The sequence below is a fragment of the Carlito syrichta genome, unplaced genomic scaffold (assembly GCF_000164805.1).
Source record: "Carlito syrichta isolate Samal-C Ts95f unplaced genomic scaffold, Tarsius_syrichta-2.0.1 Scaffold63326, whole genome shotgun sequence".
NCBI classification, from domain to species: Eukaryota; Metazoa; Chordata; class Mammalia; order Primates; family Tarsiidae; genus Carlito; species Carlito syrichta.
The window spans coordinates 246,235-267,598 of NW_007007422.1; the positions used below are offsets into that span (position 1 = coordinate 246,235).

The following is a 21,364-nucleotide window of genomic DNA, read 5'->3' on the forward strand; positions in this document are numbered from 1 at the left end:
ATCAACTTATTTTTAAGATTCATCATGTAATTATACATATCAGTAGTTTGTTCCTTTTTATTGCTGAGTAGTATTCATTGTATTAATATTCTACAGAACACATATCCATTTTTCTGTTGATGGACCGAGCTGTTTCCAGTTTTTTTGTTTTTTGTTTTTTGTTTCTGAGTTGAAGTCTCCTCTGTCATCCAGGCTGGAGTGCAGTAGCACACTTACAGCCACCCCAGTGTCGACCTGCTGGGCTCAGGCGATCCTCCTGTCTCTGCCTTCCAAGTAGCCAGAACTATAGGAACGTATTACCACACCCAGCTAATTTTTTAAAAATTTACTGTAGCGACGAGGTCTCGCCAAGTTCCCTGGGCTGGTCTCGAACCTGAGGGCTCAGGCAATCCACCCACCTTGGCCTCCCAAAGTGCTGGGATTATAGGCTGAGCCACCAAACCCGGCCTCCAGTTTTAGGCTATTATGAAGAACACTTCCATTATTGTTCTATAAATATCTTGGTGGACATATAATTTCATTCCTCTTGGAGTGGAATTGCTAGCGTAGTTGTATGTTTAGCTTTATAAGAAACTGTGAGATCATTCCTCATAGTGTTCATGGAATAGTTTTTCAACATTTTAAGTATAGCTACAAACAACTACAATTTACTGTTTTCTGTGGGTGCTGAGCACAGAACTTTACTAAGTATTTTACCTGATTCTTAGTGGGGCAAATATTATTATTCCCATTTTACATGTAAGATAACTGAGAGCCGGGCTCGGTGGCTCAGCCTGTAATCCCGCGCTTTGGGAGGCTGAGGTGAGTGGATTGCCTGAGCCCGCGGGTTCGAGACCCGCCTGGGCAACTTGGCAAGACCTCATCTCTACAATAAATCAAAAATTAGCCAGGCGTGGTAGCGCGTGCCTATAGTTCTTGGAAGGCTGAGGTGGAAGGTTCGCCGGAGCCCAGCAGGTCGAGGCTGCGGTGGCCAGGAGCGGCCACTGCACTCCAGTCTGGGCGACAGAGTGAGACTCCGACTTAAAAAAAAAAAAAAAAATGATAACTGAGGCATAGAGAATTAAATACTTGTTCAAGGTAGCACAGCTAGTAAGTGGCGAAGCTTGGATCTGAATCTGAGTAGGCTGGACTCCAGTTCCTGTGCCTCATGCTTCCTAGAATATAGTAGCAAAAAAAAAAAGTGGTTATTTATTTTCTCAGGAAATAAATTCATTTCCTAAGAATGAAAATTGGTCATGGTAACCAATCTAACAAGAGATAGCTGGAACAAGAATAACAAGAGATAAGGTGTTATCAATAGACACAATACTAATGTAAATTCTCAACCATTATTTAGATGTGGCATGTATGGTTAACAGGGAGTATGACAAATCCATCTAGCAAGGTCCCTTTATCCTCCTGAGCAATTCCTCAAAGTTATCTTCAAAGACACTCCACCTCTCCAGCCCTGCACAATCTACCTAGCTCTCTTCAAGAATAAGTGAAGGGTTCAACTTATGAGTCTCTTCTTTGGGCTGGTTAATAAGAGCATGGTACCTCTCCTTTATAATTAGGAGAGGAGCCTGAGGCTTTGTTGGAGAGGTGCATATCAGCTGTAATGAGGTAGGGAGCAGGAGTGCATTCCCTCCCATGACTTTTCTAAACTCATAGAGCTCAGTCTCAGACCCAGATCTGTTTTGGAATATTTCTAGGAAACTTTAGGCAAGGAGGAGGCCCAAAGGGAATACAACTCATTCTTTTGAGCCTAGAGCCCACCTCTTATCTAGGACTCACAGCCTAACCTCCCTCTCTTATCTTTGAAAAACTTTCTAAACCAGGGAAGTTTCAAAAAAGGATGCAACAGATTGGAGTTATTGGTTAGGAAAAGCTAGGAGTCCCTGAATCTTCTGAAAACAAGTGTATACTTCCATTGTGGCTCCTAAGTCAGGGGCCCATGAGAAAACCAGGAGAATAAGGGGTGGTTGGTGTCCCAAGTCTTTCCTCCTTCTTTTTAATGGTTCTGGGAAATATCAAAGTAATTTCATTCTAGGAAAGCTCTTGCAGGGTCATATAGTAGCCATCTGCGGTGGGTATATTTGTCAGGATCAAGTCTACATGCCTTGGGGTGGTGAAGGGCCCTGCTCTGGTGGGCCCAGCTTCTCACCTGGCCTGCCATTCCTCCCTGCATCCCAGGTTTAAGAAATTGCTTGCTGGTCCCTGTGGATACATTTCCACCCATTTGGCCCCAATAAGAAGACCTTGGTTTCTCCTCTCTCTTTCTAGAATTCCTATTTATCTCTGAAGAACTGAATTTTAAATTACAAATATGGTAATCATTTGTTTACTTACATACTCCACCTCCCCATCCTCTTTAGACTGATTTTCTCCCAGCTAGAAATGTCTTATTTTGTGTATGTCTGCATTTTTCCTAGTAAGACATATGGGCAGAAACTTTTCAGTAAATAAACATTTTATTTGAGTCACCCTAAAAGCTAAACTATTTGTTCTCCTTGCTTTACAGAATGTTGATTTCATCTTGAGGTAAAAAAAAAAATTTAAAATTTGCCTAGGATGCTGAGAACAAATTTTACAAATATTGATACAGGCCAGTGTCCCTAATGTCTCCTGAGTCCCCAGTGAGTTTCCTACAGCTAAAGTTGAGATACTTGGAAATATTTTTTGGGCAATGTGTAGAGGGTTGGGACAGATGAATGCTGTCAAAACTATTGGTATGTCACAAATTTTAATGACAATCAGGATCTTCCTCTGGAAAAGTTTAGAAAGAAAATGATGTCTCTGAAAAGTTTACCTTCTTTTTAATCTCCAGAACTCTTCCTTTTCTCTCATTTGCCTAGACACGGACTATAGCATGGGCCTGTGTAGATGCCTTCAATTTTGATCAAAGTCCTGCTGTCCAGCATCCAAGGACCTCTGAGAGATAAATGTTTTTCTTTAGTGTTTTCTCTTAAGGAGTTTCTGCCCTCAGTCAGAACTTCCACGCCCAGGGAGGGGACCCGGGTGGGTGACTCTGGAGCCACTCCTGCTAACTGGAAGGAACTGGGCGTTACCGGGCACAAAGCCAGGAACATGAACTCCGCTGAGGAACAAGATCTGGGCAGTGCAGTTGCAGCCCCTCAAAGCAAGGCTGGCAGCCAGCTCGCAGGGTGTTTGGCTACCTGGGGTAGGAATTCTGCTTCTGACAACAGGCAGTTTGTTCAGTTCTTCCTGCCCTGATTCCTCTCCTGCTGCTTTTCACTGTATCCCTGAGCTCTGTGGTAACCCAACCTCTCACCAAATTTTGCAACGTGCTCTAGGCTTCAAAACCCTGGCTCCACCTCTCCTTCCTCTGGAGCTGTATTTCCCTGTAAAGTAGAAAGCCAACCAAGATTGAGTTTCCTTAACTCTTTTCCTTTCAGGCTCGTGGAGCTGAACTCTTCTGACCTACATACCAGAAAGGCTGTATCTTATCCTCCCTCACCATCGACTGAAAGGTTCCCCCAGCAGTCTGATTTTGGGCTCCTTTCTGACCTAGAAGCTGACAAAGGAGCCACACTATTTCAGAAACACTCATCATTCAATAGGTTCCGGCTAGCACACAGCAGATCTCATTCGGGACAGCTTCTGGTTTCTCAATCCCAACACATCAAGTTTTTGTGTTTGTCTACCTGATTTTCTCCAGGTCCATGTTATCTTTCTCCTGTTGCTCTTCTTTTCTTTTCTTTTTTTCACTTCTGTGTTTTGCCTCTCTTTTGGTGGACTTTTCTCTTTTTTTCCCTTTATGATGTTTTATCTTCTTCTACTCAGCCTGCCCCTTTCTCCTGTTCCTTGCAACTCTCTGTTCCAGGGTTCAGCTAGGAGATTTTATGAGTCACTGGAGTTCCCAGACTGCTAATCGAGGGAGAAGGGCCATGTGTCTCTGTTCAGGGTTAGATTCCTGGCCAAGCCTATCCTAACTGCATGTATAATCTTCACCCCCCTCCTGCTGATGTTTCCTCACTGCTTCTTTAATCTGTAACAATGACCCAGACAAGAAGGCATCTTTTCACATTTAAATTCCTCAATTCCTTAGGCTTCTCAGATAGATGGCTGCCCTAAAAATGGCAGACGAAACCTGAGGCACAGGAAAATTATGAAAATTTTTTCCTTGAGAGCCCTCTGTCTGATTATTTATATTAGCTGTTATTTGATGGAAAGAGCACTAGACTTTTAAGACAAGTCCCAACTTTGCCACCTAGTAGCTGTATAACCTTAGGCAAATCATTTACCTTCTCTGGGCTCTTAGTGTCCTCAGCTTATTGTAAAATAGGAATGCTTAATGTTGTGGAGATGAGATCATCAGCAAGAAAGCACTTTACAAAGGGCAGTGAGGTGGTAGGATAAATGAGAAGGGATGATGTCTTGATTTGTCTTTAAATTCGGGAAAGGTAAAAGATCATTAGACATTGAGATTTGATTTGGTCAGTTTGTTTCTGCTGGGTCTCAGAGAAAGCTACAAGCTAGAAGAGGTGCAGAAATCCTTGTGGTAACATTTGGTTAAAATTGAGGGTCTCAGCTTTTTGCCCACAGAGGGCCCCAAGGAATTCTGTTTCTAGTTTTGGAGTTGTGTTGAATCCAGTCCTAGGCTCACGAGGCCCGTGGTGGTGGTTTGGTGCTTTGGGAAATGAAATCACTGCAAGATACTTTCAACATTCACTTTCCAGGCAAGCCTGTTTAAAAGGGCTTGTGGGGGCCAAACCCAAAGCAGCCTGGGACATTTCAGACTTGCACCACCTCCTCTGGCTGTTTCTGAGGCCATCTAGAGGCCAGACCCAGCCAGACTAACTGAAGAGTAAAGAGAGGACTGCAGAGTTTGGAACCTTTGTGCAGAGGAGCTCGAGCTCTTAGTGCAGAAGGCGGGAGGGAGGAAGGGAAGGAGGGCATTGGGAGCTGAGGCCCCACCTTTCCCTTCAGCCAAGTGCACAGGCAGAGCGGGATGAGTCACGGGCATAGGTGAGGAGCTCAGCTCAGACTCCTCTCTCTGGGAAAACGCATTGCGCTCCTCCAGGAGTGGCCTTGGCAAGGTGAAGGAGCCCTCTGTCTGGCCGGTCTGGTCTCTGGGGCCAGGGCTGGGTTCCCTCATGTATGGCAAGAGCCCTGCTCGTGTGGTGCTGCTTCTCCTTGGCATACAGCTCACAGGTAAGAGCCACAGGCTTCACTCAGTTTCCTCCTTCATCGCCTACCCTATAAAGTTAGCTAATTGTCTTAGAAGTTGCTAGAGCTTTGTCTGGGAGCCTGAGTCACAGTTGTAGTTTGCTTTAGTTTTGATTTTACTGAAACTGAAGTTGGTGGGTTGTTTTGGGGGAACTGCTTTTGGACAAACAGGTTTAGGTGTGTTTGGCTGCCAGTGATTCAGGCACAGAGAGGGCTTTCTAATCTCAGGTTACACACCATTTTTTTGTAGCCACTCTCAACCTCCTGCTGCCAGCAGGACTTGGCACTTGGATTTCTGTGTGTGGGTCATGTTTGGGACTCTCAGCAGCACTGAGAAAGCTTAGATTGTTAGAGAGAAAGACCCACTGTGGTTTTGAAACTGCCCCAACACACACATTCTAAATGTAAATATCATGGTAAAAAATGCCACGTGGTATAAAGGTTCCAGGGGTGTGGACAAGCATAGGCTATCTGGAGTTGATTAATTCTATTTCTGTGGAAGACTAGTAATAGTACAGAATCCATATAATAAGGACCCACTCTGGAAAACTTACCTGCTAGGAGACTTTTAATACAATATATAAAGCTTAATCTTTTTTTTTTTTTTGAGTTGGAGTCTCACTCTGTCACCCAGACTGGAGTGCAGTGGCCACTCCTGGCCACTTCAGCCTTGACCTGCTGGGCTTGGGCGATCCTTCCGCTCAGCCTTCCAAGTAGCTGGAACTACAGGCACACGCTACCACACCCGGCTCATTTTTGATTTATTGTAGAGATGAGGTCTCGCCAAGTTGCCCAGGCGGGTCTTGAACCCGCAGGCTCAGGCAATCAACTCGCTTCAGCCTCCCAAAGCACAGGATTACAGGCTGAGCCACCGAGCCCGGCTATGTAATGCTTAATCTTAATACATAGTGTAATGTCTAATCCATGTTATGATTCATTTTAATTTGTTTCTGCTTTCAGTGTTATTTGCTGATGTTTGTAGTTTATCAAAAGTTTGGAAGTCGGTACTACGAGGCTAGCCTATCACGTGGTGGAGAAAGTAAGAGCACTAGAAAGGTTCACTGTGGAATTTCTAGTTGTCATATGGAATGAGAGGGTCACAGTTGCATGTGGGTCACAGTAGCCAGACTCTGGGGAAAGTAGGCTTGGGAACTGGGGCATCTCAGTTCCACTTTATGCTCTACTCAGATATTTATCTTGGAAGTATCAGCACAAGTTCTCACAATACCCCTATTAACCCTTCTTTTCCCTTTTCTTCACTGCAGCTCTCTGGCCTATAGAAGCTGTGGAAATTTATACCTCCCGCGTGCTGGAGGCTGTTAACGGGACAGACGCTCGGTTAAAATGCACTTTCTCCAGCTTTGCCCCTGTGGGTGATGCTCTCACAGTGACTTGGAACTTCCGTCCTCAAGATGGGGGACCTGAGCAGTTTGTAAGTAGATTACTGTCATTTTCTAGGGACCCATGGTTAGGAAAAGAATAAGCTGGCCTATTTCTCTTTGCCCTCCCAGAATAGTAATTTTCTTAGCAACAAGCACAGGGTTGAGCTGGGAAACAGTTCTTGGGACAGACAGAACTGCAAGCCCAAGTGAGGAGGAGAGCAAGTGAGAGCTGCGGACAGCACAGTTAGAGGCTCACTGGTGTTTCTCTTCTGCTCCCACCATCTCAGCCTCCTTGCCCAGGTACCGAATAAGAAAGACTCTTGCCATTTCTGCTGTCTAGGTATTCTACTACCACATGGATCCCTTCAAACCCATGAGTGGGCGGTTCAAGGACCGGGTGACCTGGGATGGGAACCTGGAGCGGTATGACGCCTCTATCATGCTCTGGAAACTGCAGTTTGATGACAATGGGACATACACCTGCCAGGTGAAGAACCCACCTGATGTGGATGGGGTGATAGGGGAGATCCGGCTGAGCGTCGTGCACACTGGTAGGTTACACAGGGAACAGGGGTTTTGGGAAGTGTGGGAGTTTGTAGAAGAGAGGGACAGTCTGTTGTGATGACTGAAAGGGTGGAGAGAGGGACCAGCCCTTTGGAGCTGGGAGTCTCAGAGGGAGACTGAAGAGTCATGGAGTAAAAAGAGAAAGGCTTTGTTTGGTTGTAGAAAAAAAAAGAAAGTAAAGCAAAAGAACGCAGGGAATCTGTTACAAAAATGGCACTGAGATCACGAAAGGGAGAGGAAGCAACTCTGATAACAGACTAACAACAGGTCTATTCATTCACTTATTTATTCACAATACTTACTGAGTACCTACTGCGTGCTGGGCACTGTTCAAAGTGCTTGACACACACTATATCATTTAATCCTCACACCACTCTAGAAGGCAGACATCAATAATGGCAGTTAATGCTTACTGAGTACTTCCCAAATGTCAGGGCCTTAACTATCTCATCAGTTTCTTGTGCACTTAGTGCCTCCTGTTTTGCAACAGGCTCATGGAGGCTAAGTTACTTGCCCTAAGACATGTAGCTGGTAACTTAGAACTCAACCTTCATCACCTGTGACTTTAAGATTGCGCTCTGAACTGGTGCGTTGTATTGCCTGCATTCCTATAAAGGACAACCTGGTAAACTATGCCAGGTAACACAGCAAAGTACCCAAAACTTACAAGTTGTAGATCTGGCTTTGAGTCACTGCTACCATTTACCAGCTATAAATAAATCTTATTTTCCTCATCTGTAAAGTAATACATCGAGAAATACAGTGAGGAAAAAAATGAGACAATCAATGTGAAAATCTCCAAAATTCTGAACTGTTCTGAAAATGATAATAGCTATCATGTATTAAGTGCTTATTATGGAACAATTTATGTAAATTATTTTATTTATAAGAACTCAAGAAATGAAGATTACTATCTCTATTTTAGACTTGAGGAGACTGGGGTGCAAATAAGTGAATCACTCTAAATCACACAGCTAGTAAATGGTAAACTGGTATTTTAATCTAGCTCTCTCCTGCTGTGTGCTCTTAACCAATACACTACTAGCCCAAATGTATAAACCTATAAAATGTTATGATTTCCTCCTTTCATTCCCAGTACAGTCTAAAATCATTCCTCAAGCCTCTGCCAATAGGGCTGTGTGACCTTGGAGAAGTCATTTGAGTACTGAAAGAAATAGTGTAATGTTTTGCGACCTCAGTTTCTTCAACTGCAAAATGATCAGGTTGGACCAAAAAACCAATTGTTTTTAAATATATGTGGATAACTACTCTCTGAGAATCAAATGAAAGCCATGGCCCTGCTTCCCATAAAAAATGGAGTCATCCACAATGAGATATGGATTATGTGGCCGCTCCCCACTCTCCTTCATGAGACTCAAGGCTAGGAGCCCCTGGAGCAGACATTTTTAAATGTCCTTTCTGGCTCTGAGGGTTTATTGAAGTTTACATAAGAAATTAAGCTAAAGGACTGGAGAACCAGGATTCAGAGACTCTAGTCTGGTTTAGAGGTCCTTCCCTCCAGGATGGTTACCGCTTTCATTTATACACTAGACTGTGGTTACTGATTTCCTAAACTACCTTCCCAGCGAGCATGAGCTACCGGTGGGTAATATCTCTTTTTGCTTTGCATTTCTAACAGCAGTACCTAGAACATAGTAGGCCCTTAGTAAATCTGAATAAAAGACTGGCTGGGTGACGGTGATGGGAAGGAGTCAGGGAGAAATGAGTTTGAAGAGGTCAGCAATTACCTCACCCCACTGGTAGTGCAACCCACCCAGTGGGTTTCAAAATGGCGTCAAAATCACCTGGCAGACATGTGAAAACCCAGATTGCTGGGCCCCACCCCTAGTGTTTCTAATTCAATATGTCCAGGGTGGGCCTGAGGTTTTGCATTTTAAGTTCTCAAGTGATATTGTTGCTGCTACTCCCAGGATCACACAGTGAGAACCACTACAGTATCTGTATGATTTTCAAGGTTTACAAAGTAATATGATATTTTATTCAAAAAGGCAGGAGAAAGGAAGATTCAATCTCCTGAAGAAATACATCCCTATTACTATATCTTTAGACTCCATCATAGTGCTTCTCTTTTTATAATCTTGACTTAATCCTTTTCTCCTTACAGTTCGCTTCTCTGAGGTCTACTTCCTGGCTCTGGCTATTGGCTCTGCCTGTGCACTGATGATCATCATCGTCATTGTGGTGGTCCTCTTCCAGCATTTCCGGAAAAAGCGATGGGCTGAGAGAGCTCATAAAGTGGTGGAGATAACATCGTAAGGCTGGGCAGTTCTGGGAAAATCTTCTTGCACTCTGATGGTGACTCTTGGTATTCTGCAAGGGGTTAAGCAATTGTTAAACAGATGTTTTTCTCTTTGAGTAAATCCCATAAAAATAATTCGTATTCATAGGATAGATAAATTAGGTGTAAATGAGTAACTTTTCAAAAGGTTTCTTAATTTTACAAAAGATTTCATTACAGGATTTACTGTATGAGATTTGATTTTATAAAAATCTGCCTGCGTAAAGCTTTTCTAAAGTATCCCAAAAAGAGACGCAGACATTTGTAAGAACCACTATTGGCTAGGCAGGCAGCAGGGCCACACTGAATCAGTGACTAGGAAAGTCTGCTGTGCTGATAGTAGGTATCACTAATTTACACACTATAACATTCACCCCTTTAATGTTCAGAGTTGTGCAACACTCACTAATTCCAGAAACGTTTTAAGCCTCCCTCCACAAAAGCCCCCTATTCTCCCCACCCCCTGGCAAATGCCCCTCTGCTTTCTGTCTCTGTGGATTTGCTGACTCTGGATATTTCATTGAAACAAAGTTATAAAGTATGTAGCCTTTTCTGTCCAGCTTAATTCACTTAGCATGATATTTTCAAGGATCATCCATGCTGTAGCACGTATTAGAACTTCATTCCCTTTTACAGCTGTATAGTATAGTATTCCCTTATACGAATAGATGACATATTGTTTATCCCTTCATCAACGGATAGACATTTAGGTCTTCCAGTTTGTTGGCTATTATGACTAACGTGGCTATGAACGTCTACTAGTTTTTATGAAGACATTTTTCAGTTCTCTTAGGAGTGGAATTGTTGAGTCATATGGGAACTATGTTTGCTTTTTTGGAGGAATTGTCAGACTGTTTCCCAAAACAGCTGGGCCATTTTAACATTCCCATCAGCAATGTATGAGGGTTCTAATTTCTCCACATCCTTCTCAACACTCATTGTCTTTCTTATTATAGCAATCTAGTGGATGTGAAGTGGGGTCTCACTGATGTTTTGATTGTGCTTTCCTATAATAATAATCTGGAGATGTATCTATCCAGATAGTTTCCTCTGTATTTATCTATCTATTTATTCATTTAAGAGATAGGGTCTTGCTCTGTTGCCCAGGCTAATCCTAGTTCACTGAAGCCTTGAACTCCTGCTCAGTCTCCTGAGTAGCTGGGACTGTGGGCGTGCACCACCACACCTGGCAAATTTTAAAATTTTTTTTGTAGACTGGAGTCTTGCTTCATTGCCCAGGCTGGTTATGAACTCATAGCCTCAAGTCATCCTCCTTCCTTGATCTCTCAGAGTGCTGGGATTACAAGTGTGAGCCACTGCACCTGGCTAGTTTGCCCATTTTAAAATGAGGTTGGGGCCAGGCATGGTAGCTCATGCCTGTAATTCCAGCACTTTGGGAGACTGAGGTGAGAGGATTGTTTGAGCCTAGGAATTTGAGACTAGCCTAGGAAACAGCAATACCTCACCTCTACAAAAAATAAAAATAAAAAATTACTCAGGTACGAGGTGTGAGACTAGAGTCCCAGCTACTCAGGAGCTGAAAGCAGGATTGCCTGAACCCAGGTGGAGGCTACAGTGAGTCGGGATTATGCCACTGCACCCTAGCCTGGGCAACAGAGTAAGTCTTTGACTAAAAAAATACATAAATTAATAAATAAAAAAAAAATAAAATAAGTTTGGTTATTTGTCTTTTTATTGTTGAATTGGAAGAGTTCAAGGGATACTAGACCCTTACCAGGTATAAACAGCTTGCAATCATTTTCTCCTATTCTATGGATTGTCTTTTTATACTCTTGATAATGTATTCAAGAACATTAAAATTGAAGAACAGTTTAAATTTTGACAAGTCCAATTTATCTATTTTTTTCCTTTGTTGTTAGTGCTTTTGTGTCCTATCTAAAAAATCATCTCCTAATCCCCAAAGTTACTAAGAATTACCCCTGTGTTTTCTTCTAAGAGTTTTATGCTTTTAGCTCTTACATGTAGGTCTTTGACTCATTTTGAGTTTATTTTTGTATATGGTTGTGGTAGGAATCCAGACTCATTATTTTGCATGTAGATATCTAGTTGTCCCAGTACCATGTTTCCCTCAATAAATACTTACTGAAACAAACAGAATTGAATATAAGAAGATTAAACAAACCCAACTCTGAGGTTCTGGTTTGAATAGAATATAATCAATAAAAATGACTTCTAAGTCAACACAAAATGTTTTCTTTTATAAAATAAGGAGTAAAAATTGGAGGTAGGATACTAATAGTAAAATAAAGTGCCTGCTTTAAACTTCTGGAGTTCCTAAATCAGCACCCAAACTGTATTTCCTTACATTCTGAAAAGGAAATACAGTTCAGATACACAGGTCATGTGGAGGTATGAGTATGTTTAGTTAGATGGCACTGGTTAGTTAGATGGCACTGGTTGAGTTCTGTAAGCTTCGATCTACTCCCAGGTGCATGTAATTTCTCCTAAAATACAGGCGGGGGAATACCTTACCTAAAGCTTCTGTAGGATTTGTCTCTCTTGCTTCTTTTCTTGTTTACTTGACATTTGGTTTCTGCTTCTTTGTTACAGAAAAGAAGAGGAAAGGCTCAACCAAGAAAAAAAGGTCTCTGTTTATCTAGAAGACACAGACTGACATTTTTAGATGGTAAGCTTCCCAAATAAGTTGATTTCTTTTCTCAGCTTTCTGACCTGCGAAGCCCATCTCTCATGTGGAGCTCCCAGATTACATTATAAGGTTGTTAGATGTTTCCTATATGAAATTAGAGGAGCTGGGTCAGGAAGATAAAAGGCTTAGTCTTAGCGATGGCTCCCCTTTTGAGTGTATTTTGTGCGAAGAATTAAGAAGGTGGACTCTACTGCAGCTATTTTTCTTTTTGGGGGGTGGATACTGTAATTAAAGCTGACAGAATTCTAAGGTTATTTGTGCTTTGGGGGTTATTTTTATCATAACTAATAATAATAATAAATGTTCAAAATGTAAATAAATCTTTTTTTTTTTTGAGTCAGGGTCTCACTCTGTCACCCAGGCTGGAGTGCAGTGGCCCACTCACGGCCACCCGCTTTCCAAGTAGCCAGAACTACAGGAGTGTACTACTAGGCCTGGCTAATTTTTTTGATATACTGTAGAGACGAGGTCTCACTAAGTTGTCCAGGCTGGTCTTGAATCCCTGGGCTCAGGCAATCCTCTAGCCTTGGCCTCCCAAAGTGCTGGGATTATAGGCTTGAGCCACCCACTTGACTAATAAACTTTTAATGAAAAAATTAATATCTCCTTTTTTATTGCAAACTAATCATAGCATTAATTTTATTTTTCCAGTTTTCAGGTCTATCAGGCTTAAAAAGTAGGCTGATTTATTTTTCATATGCTCAGAATTTCTTCCATTCTCTGAAGTAGGTCCACACATTTAATTTCTAGATGTTGTAAATCAAGACACGTAAACTTGAAATTTGCACTTGGAAATTGCAAATTAATTGACATTAATGACTTTACCTTGTAAAATTCTTGTTTGTCTCTCCTAAATGGGAGCAAATGTTTTTATAGACTAAAGCTCCAATGAAAGATCTCAAGGATTTATAACATAGATTATGGAGAAAAATAATTGTGTTGTAAAATCAGAAAATCAAATGTAGTATCAAGGAGTTTTTATCAAGGGCTATTGATTTTTTAAAATTAAGCAGATCCTCTAACAAGTTGGGGTCATGGAAAATAAAGATAGGAGCTGTTTAGGTTATAAGAAACTTAAGAGATTAACACAATGTGCCATATGTGATTCCTCACTGGATGGATACTAGTTTGAATAAACTAGTTGTAAAAAAAAACCTCATAAATATATGTAGATCACTACTCTCTGAGAATCGAATGAAAGCAAAGCCCTGCTTCCCATAAAAACATGGAGCCATTTACAATGAGACATGGGTTATGTGGACGATCCCCACCCCCCTTCATGTGACTCAAGGCTAGGAATCCCTGGAGCAGACATTTTTAAATGTCCTTTCTGGGTCTGAGGGCAATTGGAAAAATAGTCAATATTTGGATAATATTAGGGAATTATTGTTAGTTTTTATTAGGTGTAATCATGATTGTGGTTATAAGAAAAATACCCCTATTTTAAAAATGCATACTGGAGTATTTAGGGATAAATGTCAGCAATTTGGTTTAAAATTTAGCCTTCAAAATTAGGTGATATGTGAATTCCATACACTGTCTTCTCTACTTTTCTGTATGTTTGGTTTTGTTTATAATGAGAGAGAAAAGTGGGGAGGATGTGGAATGTATGTCTTTGAGTGAGCTATGGATCATCCAAATGTCCATGCAAGGCTATAAGTTAAGGATACTGACTCTTGAGAACTGTGTTACAAAGATTAAGAAACTTCTTCAGGCCAGGCGCTGTGGCTCAAGCCTGTAATTCCAGTACTTTGCAGGACCAAGGCAAGAGGACTGCCTAAGCCCAGGGGTTTGAGACCAGCCTGGGCAACATGGTAAGACCTCATCTCTACAACAAATAAAAAAATTAGCCAGGCATGGTAGTGCATGCTTATAGTTCCGGCTACTTGGAAGGCTGAGGTAGAAGGATCACCGGAGCCCAGCAGGTCGATGTTGGGGTGGCTGTGAGCCTGCCACTGCACTCCAACCTGGGCAACACAGTTAGACTCCAACTGAAAAAAGAAAGAAAGAAAGAAACTCTTTAATAAATTACATTAAAGGGAGAATATGTTTAGGAATATTTTCCTTCTGAATGGAGAATAGATCTAATAATATATATGTAATTCATAGCACCAAGTACTCCTATTGCACTCTTTCCAAATATATTATTCATTTAAAAATTTGTTTTGTGTTTTAGGAAGTTGGAGGTTTCCAAAAACAAAAACCCTCATATTTCTTGAAGTTAAGGGAAACGTTTCTTTGGCTTTTCCAGTTGTGACCTGCCTGCCAACCAATTCTGCAGCACATATCCACTAGATAAGCACATCGCTCTGGAGCCAGCATCGAGCTCTTCTTGAACAGATACCACCAGACTCACACACAGCCTCATTATGAAGGTTTTATTTAATTTCAGAGTGCAAATATTTTTCAAATGCTCATTAACTTTTGTAAACTAAGAAGCTACATTTTTACCTTTAAAACACTCCTTGTGGATTATGACTTGTTACTCATATATTGGCATCAAAGGGGGAGATAAAAGCCAACTTGTCTGTCATGACATTTCCTTTCACATATTAGTTTCTTTAGAGCCACATTCTTGCTACCAAAGTGAATGTGTTTACTCCTTTTCTTTCCTGGATTCTCAATTAGAAGGTGAGCTTAATCTCCTAGCTGTTTTAGACTGATTAACAGTAAATCCTAAATTCAAACTACTAAACAGTATTTTTATTTCTATGGTTATCCCTAAGTATGGAGCACATCTTATTTAATTTCTAGGCCACAGAGCTTTTTTGTTGTTGTTTTGTCCATTAACCCAAGGTTTACAACAGCACAAAGCTAAATCACATAGTAACTACAAAAGGTTACATAAATGCTAATAGTTGGGAAATGTCACTTCTGGATGAATCACTTGTCACCTTTCTTCTGTGCTGTGAAAAATAACTAACAGTGTAGGTTTTTCATGAGCAGTAACTGACTGTTTATCTTATCATGTTTTTCCCCCATTCAATAATCTATAACAGAGCAAATGTGTATGCTCATATGTTAAGTAGACTCATTAAACAGATTAATAGAAAGATTCTGAAATCATATATTACAAGGCTGAAAATTTAGGGCTGCTGAAAAAGATCACCTCTAGATGTTAACTTTGTACAGTATTATACAAAACTCTGAGAACTGGCAGAAATTATTTAAATTTTTTCTTGTTCTTTATTTTTTGGGTTGTAATTCACTTCCTGATTTGGGGGAAGGGAGAACTTGGTATGGAACAAAGACATATCAAAGTGACTTTAACTGAATGAAAACAACTTTATCCTTTCTTTCCTTATGCTGGTAGATAAAGCAAACTTTATAACTGGGATATGGAAAAAAGAGTGCCTTTTAAAAAGTGTATTATGGTTTCCCAGTGTCCTTCCAATCTTAAGCTACAGTAGCATTTGTTCAAAGGACAGAAAACATCTCACTGTTTAGGCTCAGTCTTTACAGCCTGATATTTTCAGTTTTCATTGAGTAGACTGCAGATATTATTTAACAAACTAGAATTTTCAAATAGATATTCTGTATTTAATAATACTGAATCTTTATATTTTTCCAACACTAGTTTTAAAAAATTGGTATTATTTACATATAAATCTTGATTCCAAAGCTCATTACATACCTGTCTCATTCTGCCTTTTATATTGTCTAAAAAAGTAAAATTTCAATACTCAATTTTGAAATGAAAATTTAGATTTGGAGGCTATATTACCCTTAATCCACATTTTATAATTTTCTTCATAATTCAACCTTTGAAAATGTAACTGAATATTTCGTTAAACAGATGGCTTGGATGAAGTTCCATAAGAATAACAAAGTAGCCAAAAATGCAGGGAGAATTTTTCCAGCAAAATGTGTCGCTTGTGTCTTGACTAAATACTCAAGGGGTAATATGGACCTGTTGTTTAATGTCTTCTTCCTAAAAAGCACTTTTCTATTGTAATTTATTTTTTATTATGCCCTAAACATTATGTAAATAAACATTTAGTAATAAAGAATTATTGATTATATAATTTGTTTATATGTAAATCTAAACATTCTATACAGCAGATAACAGAAAATATAATTTTCTGGATATATAATTTACCTTCACTGAAAAGTTTTCTTAGTGGAGACAACCTGGAAGTCAATAATGGATAGAATTACTGGATGAATAAAAGTATACAGATTTCCACAGAATTTTCACATTGCTTTGGATAGCAGGGAATTGGGCATAAGAACACAACTCAGTTTGGTGACTCTTTCCAGGGAACAGTATCAAAGATTCTATCTGGTACTCTTACATTACATTTTTAATAGAGAAAACGATCAGCTTTCAAGGCTAATAAAGGAATGGGAATTGAAAAATAGAAAGTTATTAAATCTTCCTAAAAGCTGAAGCATATGTGTTCCCCTCCTGCTTTCATTAAACATGAGATAATTCCTGGATAATATAGGCCTACTAATGATTAAAGCAGGGTACTGTACCACCTCTTTTTCAGATGGATGTGACAGCATCTCACTTCACTTTTCCTACCAATAGATACACAAATCCCAGTTCCTATTTTCCCAGAATATAGGTTGCAGTGATTTGATCATCACTGCCACTGTCAACAGTAATTTAATAAACACCCAATTCTGGATGTTGTACTAGCTACCCTAAAAAGGACAGGCACCAAAGAGGCTTGTGGCACCAACACCACAAGGGCCTAATGCATATTTATCTATCGATTGATCTCCTAGGTCTTTCTGAACTCTGAATGTACGGGAATCTATTCTGAGAGTGTTCAACTGAAATAAGCTCTAGAGGTAAAAAGGATGTCTTGAATACAGTCAGAGAATCCAGATTATTTCATGCTGCAGAATCCCATAAAAACAAAACAGTAAATTTTCCAAGTCGGCCGCCCACTTAAGAGTTAAAGAATGGAAGTGCAGCGAAACCAGGTGCGGTCCTGGAAAGAAGCCAGGTTCCTATGGCAACTTCGGATCGCCAGTTAAAAGTTTTCTGGCTGCCTCCCGCCCCGACGTCACTTCCGGTGTTACCTGTGTCGTTACTGGGAGCCGTAAACAAGGTGTGCAAGCATCTGGAGAGCTGTCGGGATGCAGCAGAGCGGAGCGGCTAGAGCCCGTAGCTGCGTTCTCTTCTCTTTACTGGGAGTCCTGTTCCACGGTGAGCGCGCCGGCTGGCTAAACTCCACTTCCGGCTGGGGGGGGTAGGGAAGATGGTCGCTTTTCCGGTTCCGGGGGGGAGGTCTTCGGAAAGACCCCGCTCGGCTCCTGGGAGGAAAGGAAGGAAGAGGGTTTGAGGAGGATGTCCCCTCCTAGTGATCCCCACCCACTGAAGGACGGTGGTGTCTTGCTAGCCCCTTCCTGAGCCCTGGGAGCTCGACCACTTTGCGTGACTTCGCATTCTGTTTTGGTGATGCATAACTTGATGGAACCACAAAGAGCTCTGACGTTGGGGGCACCTTGTGATATCAGTGGTTGACTTCTGTGGTTTTGTGTGCTGTATACTTTGATTTGAAAAAGGCGATTCTAGTGTTTAGTAGTTTGACCCGGTAACTATGGGAAGCAAAATCAAGACTGTTGGTAATTTAATTTTTTTGTAGATCATTATCAAGGGCTATGAAATAAGACGATTGTTAGTCACAGGAGGGACGTGCTATGAATTTGTTACAATAGAGAAGCATATTGTTGAGGAAAAAGCAACTGCTTTAGCATTTTAATAACACACTTTAAAGTGAAAAAAAAGAGCATATCAATTCTGTTAAAATTTTAATCTAGTAATATCAGAAATACAGCATTTACACCATGGCATTGTCTTAAAGTTTAGATGTTTTGTTTTCATGCAATTTTCAAATAGCATAAATTTCAATCCAAACTAATTACTTTCATGTTAGGGTGCAATTGCTTCCTGGAGTGAGTGTGTGTGTGTGTCTTCCTGGGAAATCAAATATTAGTTTAGCTAGCATTATAGTGAATTCTTAACTTCATAAGATTTCCCTGTGGGTAGTGGGTATTTCTGAAAGGGACACTTAATTTATGTATATGGACTTCAAGTGTCCTAAATTTCAACAGGTAAGGTTGGGAACTATTTATCTGGTGACTAATATTCATGCTGCCAGCACACTCCCTGATCCTTCCCAGCTGACTGTGTCATCATGTGTTCAGTGTTTTAGGTAAATTCTTTTGCAATATAGTATTTAGGTTGGCCTACTGTCACTCCAAATAAACCCAATTCCTTACCCTCCCTCCCCCTCTGTGGGCATGTGCACACATGGGAAATGTTCAAATATTGTCCTATTGAGGAAAAAAAAATCTAGAAATTGAATCATTTTCTTAATTCTAATGTCCTTCTGCACTGAAGAGCATCTGTCAAGTCCAGTATATCAATAATTCAATCAAACATTAAAAGATGATTTTATGATCTCCATGTATTTGTTGAATTGATCTTTTGCCTTAAAAAAGCTTTATTGAGATATAATTCATATGCCATAAAATGTATCCATTTAAAGTATACAACTCAATGGTTTTAAGTTTATTCAAAACTATGCAATTATTACCACAGTCAATTTGAGAATATTTTTATCACCCCAAAAAGAAGCCCCATACCCATCAACAGTCACTCCTCATTCCTCTTTTTCCCACAGCCCCTGGCAACATCAATCTACTTTCTGTCTCTATGGATTTGCCTATTCTAGACTTTTCATTAAATGGAATCATACAATACGTGGTGCTCCGTTGTGACTGATTTCTTTCACTTAGCATGTTTTCAAAGTTCATTAAAATTTTCTGATGTTATTTTTGAGTCAGTTAGGTGACAGACTTTGGTTTCACACCAGTGTTTATTTGCTTTCCCTTTTCAAAGATAAGACTTCTTCAGTTGTTAGCTTATTTGAAGTCTCTCTAAGTTCTAAGTCTGGTCCTGCCAGACTTGTATCAGTACCTAGGTATATAGAAACATTAGACCAAGAAGACTGGGGTTCTTACACTCTTCTCTTTTCCATTTAGTGTGAAATTATATAGGTCAAAGATTGGGAGATTTATATTTTAGAAAGTGGGGCATACAAAATTGGGAGCTTAATTTATTTCACGTATAAAATAATGTTAAAATGTGATTTTCTTCCACCCACCCCAGATTAAACATTTTTGCTAACTATTACAAATATTTCTATACTTGGCTGTTTTGACAGGGAAAACATGCTTTTTTATGCAGATGAAAAAACAAATATCTTAAGGACTTTAGACCTAGAGTGGACATTTCTGAATGAATTAACATTGGATTGACTATTTTTCTTCTGTTTTATTTTCATGAGTGGATGATTCAAACTATGTTACATCCATTGATTTTTAAAATAATTTTATTTCAATATAATATATATAGAGAAAAGTGTACATATCACAAGTGTATATAGCTCAATGAATTTTCAGCAACTGAGCACATCCAAATCAGGATATATAGAATGTTCCTGGCATTCCAGTAGCCTTCCTTGGACTTCCTTCCAGTCATTATATCTTCTCCCCTAAGAGAAACCAACATTCTGATGTCTAATGGTATAGATTAGTTCATCTGTGGATCTTACTTTTCTGTAACTATACGCTTAAGATCCACTTATCCAGTATTTAGATTTCAATAAAGTGACTGTATACATTGATAACGTTGTGGCAAAATAATGCTCATAAATATGGGGTTCAGATATATATATTAACAAGGAAGAAGTTGGTAGGTAGGTAGCTTTATTGATGGTGATGCACTTACCATAATTTTGTAATGAAAATTTGCTTAGAATGTGTAATTTTTATGTGTATTTTGTATAATGTTTGTTTTATTAAAAGGAAGCTGTTGGTTTGACCTAATTAAATACATATTACTAAGCATCCACAATGTGCTAGGCCCTGTTTTGATGAGCTCTGAGTATATTGGAGAAAACAGAGAAGTCAGCAGATAATTTTAGAATCTGGTACTAAGAGAGGAATGCAGTAGAAATCATGGACATTCAGGGAAGGTATGCCATGAGTATAAAGGAAATAGTTCCTGGAGGTGTCATCAAAGTTAAATCTTGAGAGAGAAATAAGAATTTGGTAAAGGTAGGAAGTAAGAAAAAGTTTAGGCATAGAGAGGAGCATAAACAAGACATGGAACCATTAAATAACTTTCCAAGTAAATTTTCTGAAACTTACTTTATTGGATTAACTTAGATTACCTATTGACCCCAAGCCTGTCTCTGATCAGGATGATGGTATGCGGGAGCCAGAGCAGGAACCTTAAGTGCATCTCTTCCTAACTTGGCATTCAGGGACTTTACCTTGTAGCTTGAGGTTAACTATGGTAGTAGTCTCTGCACCACAGAAATTTTCCAGCCCTACATATCTGGGCTTTTTTTGGTAAAAAACTTTTTTTTAGTTGGAGTCTCACTGTTGATTTTATCTTATATTGTTGTCCTCCTAGTTTTCTCCATGTCCACTGCCCACTGTTAGTTCCAAATTCCCTTCTTTCTCACTTGACTATTGTTGTAGCATCCTAAGTAATCTCCCCTTGACTCTTTTATTATTATTATTATTATTTTTGAGTCAGGATCTCACTCTGTTACCCATCCTGGAGTATAGTGGACTGATTATGGCTCACTGTGGCCTTGAACTCCTGGGTCCAAGTGATCTTCCTGCCTCAGACTTCCAAGAGCTAGGCTACAGGCACATGTCAGCATGCCTGGCTAATTTTTAAATTTTTTTTGTAGAGACAAAGTCACACTATGTTGTCCAGGCTGGTCTCAGACTCCTGGGCTCAAACAGTCTTCCGACCTCAGCCTTCCAAAGTGCTAGTATTACAGGTGAAAGTCACCATGCCCAGCCTTCCCCTCGACTCTTGACTCCTTCCAAAGTGATATGTATGTATGTATGTATGTATATATGTATGTATTTTTGAGTCAGAGTCTCACTCTGTTGCCCAGGCTGGCATGCAGTGACATACTCACAGCCACTGCAGCTTTGATCTGCTGGACTCAGATGATCCTTCTGCCTCAGCCTTCCAAGTAGCTGGAACTACAGGCATGAACCACCATGCCTGGCTATTAAAAAAAAAAAAATGTTGTAGAAATGAGGTCCTGCCAAGTTGCCCAGGCTAGTCTCAAGTCCCTGGGCTAACACAATTCTCTCTCCTCTGCTTCCCAAAGTGCTGGGATTATAGGTAGGAGCCATCACACCGGACAAAGTGATCTTTTAAAAATGCAGATTTCAGCTGGGCTTGGTGGCTCAGCCTGTAATCCTGTGCCTTTGGGAGGCTGAGGTGAGTGG

At 40.2% G+C, this 21,364-nt stretch overlaps 2 protein-coding genes and 1 long non-coding RNA gene across 4 annotated transcripts in view; 2 read left to right on the top strand and 1 right to left on the bottom strand.

Annotated features, from left to right (window-relative positions):
• The first annotated feature begins 4,720 nt into the window (after nt 1-4,720).
• MPZL2 (myelin protein zero like 2) lies at nt 4,721-14,613 on the top strand. Its single transcript, XM_008050944.2, has 6 exons — nt 4,721-5,154; nt 6,435-6,601; nt 6,892-7,102; nt 9,241-9,388; nt 11,986-12,061; nt 14,259-14,613. The coding sequence occupies exons 1-5, from the start codon at nt 5,097-5,099 to the stop codon at nt 12,047-12,049; spliced, it is 648 nt and encodes a 215-aa protein (XP_008049135.1). The 5' UTR covers nt 4,721-5,096; the 3' UTR covers nt 12,050-12,061; nt 14,259-14,613.
• On the bottom strand, nt 9,370-17,267 carry LOC103252304. Its single transcript, XR_503779.2, has 4 exons — nt 17,117-17,267; nt 16,182-16,213; nt 11,908-11,974; nt 9,370-9,446 (listed from the first exon to the last, which is right to left on the bottom strand). It is a non-coding gene; the product is annotated as an uncharacterized LOC103252304 (long non-coding RNA).
• MPZL3 (myelin protein zero like 3) overlaps nt 17,100-21,364 on the top strand; it is a 22,386-nt gene continuing 18,121 nt past the window's right edge. Inside the window, exon 1 of one of the 2 annotated variants that reach the window (XM_008050918.2) lies at nt 17,100-17,243. In XM_008050918.2, the coding sequence (XP_008049109.1) occupies nt 17,174-17,243 (70 nt within the window). In that variant the 5' untranslated portion in view covers nt 17,100-17,173. The remainder of the gene's footprint in view (nt 17,244-21,364) is intronic. The other variant, XM_008050926.1, reaches the window with a different exon arrangement.

What these genes read in the sequence shown, in the direction of transcription:
- MPZL2 (XM_008050944.2), top strand. Translation starts at nt 5,097, where the DNA reads ATGTATGGCAAGAGCCCTGCTCGTGTGGTGCTGCTTCTCCTTGGCATA. An exon ending in CCTTGGCATACAGCTCACAG is followed by an intron (nt 5,155 to 6,434) that starts GTAAGAGCCACA and finishes TCTTCACTGCAG; the next exon opens with CTCTCTGGCCTATAGAAGCT. An exon ending in GCTGAGCGTCGTGCACACTG is followed by an intron (nt 7,103 to 9,240) that starts GTAGGTTACACA and finishes TTCTCCTTACAG; the next exon opens with TTCGCTTCTCTGAGGTCTAC.